This window comes from Echinops telfairi, unplaced genomic scaffold (assembly GCF_000313985.2).
Source record: "Echinops telfairi isolate 266 unplaced genomic scaffold, ASM31398v2 ScPeMD7_7468;HRSCAF=8506_0, whole genome shotgun sequence".
Lineage (NCBI taxonomy): Eukaryota > Metazoa > Chordata > Mammalia > Afrosoricida > Tenrecidae > Echinops > Echinops telfairi.
Window position 1 is genome coordinate 80,982,119 of NW_022111369.1, and position 4,574 is coordinate 80,986,692.

The 4,574-nt window shown below is 51.7% G+C and overlaps 1 protein-coding gene across 1 annotated transcript in view; it reads right to left on the reverse strand.

Moving 5' to 3' along the window:
* Positions 1-4,113, reverse strand: part of ARL9 (ADP ribosylation factor like GTPase 9) — a 22,453-nt gene extending 18,340 nt beyond the window's left edge. The window contains exon 1 of the mRNA XM_004706297.3: positions 3,838-4,113. Within this exon, the coding sequence (XP_004706354.2) occupies positions 3,838-4,113 (276 nt within the window). The remainder of the gene's footprint in view (positions 1-3,837) is intronic.
* Between the last annotated feature and the right edge of the window lie 461 nt (positions 4,114-4,574).

Sequence of the window (4,574 nt, forward strand, 5' to 3'; positions counted from 1 at the left end):
GAGATGTTGGACAGGGCAAGATATGACAAAATAATAATTTATAAATTATCAAGGGCTCATGAGGGAGGAGGGAGCGGGGAGGGAGGGGAAAAAGTGAGCCGATGCCAGGGGCTTAAGGGGAGCAAATGTTTTGAGAATGATGAGGGCAATGAATGTATAAATGTGCTTAACATAATTGATGTATGTATGGATTGTGATGAGTTGTATGAGCCCCTAACAAAATGATTAACAACAAAAAAAGGAGAAATGCTAAACAGAATTTAAAATTCTAATGAACTCTAAGCTTTCTGGAGCCATAGAGGCTGGATTAATCCCTGAAACTATTGCCCTGAGTTCAACTTGAAACCTTAAGCCAGTGTTTCCCACGCGAGGAAAACCTACCCTTGGGGCACGAGAATGATCAGGGGGCTACTGCAAAAGCAAATATCTACACATTATCCTGAATTATGGGCTATTGTACAAATGTTTTTAATTGCCAAGGGGCCACTGAACTAGTAAAGAATGTCTGCCTTGAACACTGTGCCCTTTTGAAAATATGGAATTGACAACAGTGACTTGAAGGATGAGATAGAAAACGTACAGGGCTGGGAGCCAGTGTAAATAAGGAGGAAGAACTGGAAAAGAAGAGCTAGACTGGTTGCACAGCTCCAGAACGCAATTGTCAATGAATTGCACATGTCGAAACAGTTGATTTGCTCTATGTTCTGTGTGTATATTCTCAGCAACAAAAACACAACCACTATTAAAAACCTTTCATTAGAACAAACTGTACCAATCTATGTATCTTCCAAAGTCAGCCAGTAGTAAGTGTTCATCTCACATCCCCTCTCCTCCCCCAAGTCCTGGTGAGTGTCTCCGATAAGACTTTGCATCAGGATTTCCGGGCAGTGTCATAGACCACAGGGCACATTTTCAGACTTCCCTTTGCTTTGTGAGTTCAGCTGTGGGTCCACTCGATACTCATGGAAGCAGCAGTCAAGAGGTCAAACGAAGTATTGAATTGGGAAAATCTGCTGCACAAGATCGCTATCAAAAGTGTTGAAAAGCAAGGAGGTTACTTTGATGACTAAGCTGCACCTGACCCAAAGCCATGGTACTTTCAGTTGCCTCAAATGCAGGTAAAAGCTGGACATAGACAAAAGAAGACCGAGTCAATGCATTTGAACTGTGGTGAAGAATATTGAAAGTATCCTGGACTGTCACAAGAACAAACAAATCTGTCTTGGAAGAAGTTCAGCCAGAACGCTCTTTAGAGGCAAGCATGGCAAGACCAGGTCTCATGCACTTTGGACACTCTCTCAGGAGGGACCATCCCTGGAAATGGGCATCATGCTGGTAAAGAAGAGGGGCAGCGGAAAAAGAGGAAGTTCCCCGGACAAGAGGGACTGACACAGGGCTGCAGCCATGGGCTCAAATTCTGCTGTACACTGAGGGTCGCTGTGAGTTGGAACCGACTCAGTGACACCTACCAACAACAACAACATGGCTAAATGAATAGGATTCAATTACAAAAATTGTTCAACCAGTTCCAATGACAAGCGTGTGTTTATTTTGGAAGCTGATGAACCAGAGATAAACTTTGGAAAGATGGAGTCCAACAGCAGGCCAGCCTTCGAAATGTTCACTGCACACCTTGACTGAGGGACCAGAAGGGTAGGTGGGTCTAAAGATTGAATGAGAATGAAAACCTTCAAAACAGTAATAAGTGAGCAACAATAAAGCCAGATTTACTCACAGAAAACCAATTCTATGTTCCAAACAGCCTATTAGAAAAGTGAGTAATTGTCCTGAATAAGCGAAAGCCAATGAATATCAAACTGGTGGCCATGCAGTCAAGGTAGAGGGACGGAGGCAGTCGAGGTGTGTGGAGTCGCGGAGTTTTTTGGCTGTGACCTTTCGGCCTCCAGGTGGTACACCAAGGGGGCAGAGCAGAACTGCCCTGCTCCATTCCGCAGTGGCACTACTTTCACAATAACGCCAAGCTTATACATTTCTGCTGGTTCTGCTTGAGCATTGAAGGTTGATGTTGGACTAAGATTGGGTTTCTCCAGGAGAAAAAATGATCCTAACAGGCTTTACAACGTTTCGCCCATTTCCTTTGTTAGTTTTTTAATGCTATACAGCCACTCTGAGGAGAAAGACAAGGCTTTCTACTCCTATAAAGAGTTACAGTCTCGGAAACCTACCGGGGGCACTTCTACCCTGTCCTGTAGGGTCTCTGTGAGTGGACAATGACTCCATGGCAGTGAGGTAGGGTTTTTTGTTGTTGTTGTTTAATTGTGGTAAGCATTGGACTGCTAACCACAAAATTTGTAGGTACAAATCCACCAGCTGTTCCGAGGGGGAAATATAGGTTATCTGCTCCCATAAGGAAACTCTAGATAGTTACTGTGAGCCGGAATCTGCTTATAGGAAAGAATGATGCTCAATGGTAACTAAATTGACATCTTCCAAACTCGATTGTCCTTGAGTCAATTAGCACTCAGAGGGACCCTGTAGGACAGAGTAGAACTTCCTCATGAGGCTTCCAAGGATTTTATCTTTCGCAACTTGCCACAGGAGCAAGTGGTGGGTTGGAAACACCAACATCAGTTAGTAGCAGCTTTAATAACTCTGTCATTTTCCAAAGCCCAAATTCACCGCCATCAAATTGACTCTGATTCATAGGCCCCTTAAAGGACAGAGTCAAACTGCCTCCTATGCATTTCAGAGACTTTAACCCTTTACTGGGAGCAGACAGCCTCAGCTTTCTTCAGAGATGCTGCCGATGGGTTCAAGCCTCTGACCTTATGGTTAGCAACTCACTTTGGAGGCCACTTCAAAAAAAACCAAACTCACAGCCATCAAGTCGATGCTGATTCACAGGGACCCCATAGGGCAGGGTAGAACTGCCCCATGAGTTTCTGAGACCCTAACTGTTCACAGGAGTAGAAAGCCCTGTCTCCCCTCTCCCCCATCCCCCACTCCCAGCTGCTGGTGGCTTCAAACTGCTAACCTTGAGATCACAACTGGTAACCACGACACCAGGGCTCCTATTACACCACCTCAGAGCCTGGGAAGTACGGTGAGGAGAAACAGCGCCCTTACTCCAAGTCCAGGCCCCGTGTGGCTTCTAAGCCTCTCATCCGGCCCTCAAACGCTGGACACTTGGCTTCTATTTGGTTCAATACACACCCTCGTGATAATCACCCATCACACGAGGAAACCTGGGATTACTGTAAACCCCGTGTGTTCAGACACAAAATGTGGTTCTGTGCACCAACTTTCTTTGTCCAGTTTGTGCCTTTAACCCACACGGATCCACGCCGTCTGTTTGGAATCCAGTGGCCTGTAGTCATTGGAATTGTTTAGAACTGGGGCGCAGATGTGGTCAGGGAGCCAGCCCAGGGACTCTGGGAACGCAGACCCTCACTGAGCCCAAGCCTGCCTGGCTTCTGAGCCCTCGCTTAGAACGCTGCCCGACTGCTCTGGAGGCAGTAAGGACGCGGCCACCAGAGGAGAGCCCACGGAAATCCGGGGGCGACTAAAGCCCGGTACCTGCGGATTAAGGGCACGGCTCGGGCGGGTTTCTAAAGGCGGCCAGGTGGTCGGTGTGCTGGGGATGGACAATGAGACCAGGGCAGGAAAACGGTCCTTCCCGAGCACTCGTCAGAAGGACGATTTCTCCTCCTTCGCCGGGAGGGTTGGGGCGCCCGCTGGGGCCGGGCCGCGGGACGAGGGCTGGCAAAGGGGTCGCTCGAAGTTGGGCTCGTCCCTGCCCTCCCGGGGGAGAAGGGCAAGGGGGGCAGGACGTGACAAAGCCCCCCGGAGACCCGAATGCTGTTCGCGTTCTCTTACCGACGGCCCGACGGCGGGCGGGGTCAGGGCGCCGCTGCTCTTGTCCTCTTCTTTTTCCCGGACTGGTTTCTTGTCCCCCTCGGGCTCGGCCACGTCCCCTTTCCTCTCCGGCTCCTTCGGGGTCTCGTCCCGCCCCTTCCTCTTCTCCTCCTTCCCTTTCCAGCCCTCCTTCACCTTCTCCTCCGAGCCCTTCCGCTTCACGCGCTCCTCCTTTCGCCTGTCGCGCGCGGGCTCCTTGCCCTTCTCCAGGCTCCGCCTGGCCTTCGCCGGCTCCATCCCCTGCGCCTCGGCTTGCCGTCCGCGCGCCCGCGCGCAGATGCCCCCGCAGGTGTGGCCCCCGCAGGTGTGGTCCCCGCGGCGGGCCCCGGGCGGAGACGTAGGTCCACGCGGCGTAGACGACACCCGCGGTCAGCCCCGGGGCGCGCAGGCTGCCGCCCGGCATGGCACGTCCCTCGGGAGAGGCTGAGCCCGTCCCGGGGACAGCTGTCGAGCGCCAGGACGCTCTCCGTGCGGACCGGGTCCGCGAGCACCTTTACCTCCCCAGCTTCAGACCCGGGCCGCCCGGCCGGCCCACCTGCTTCCAACGCGACCGCCGCCTGCCTGCCGTGCCAGTGCTGATGGCAGGGACAAATCCCCGCCTTCTCCCAAGTCCCAGTCACTAGCTCCGCAAGCGACCTGGTGCATCTTCCCGTCCATCCAGCGTTCACGCCTCTCGGGGAGGTGCCATTGAGCCTGTT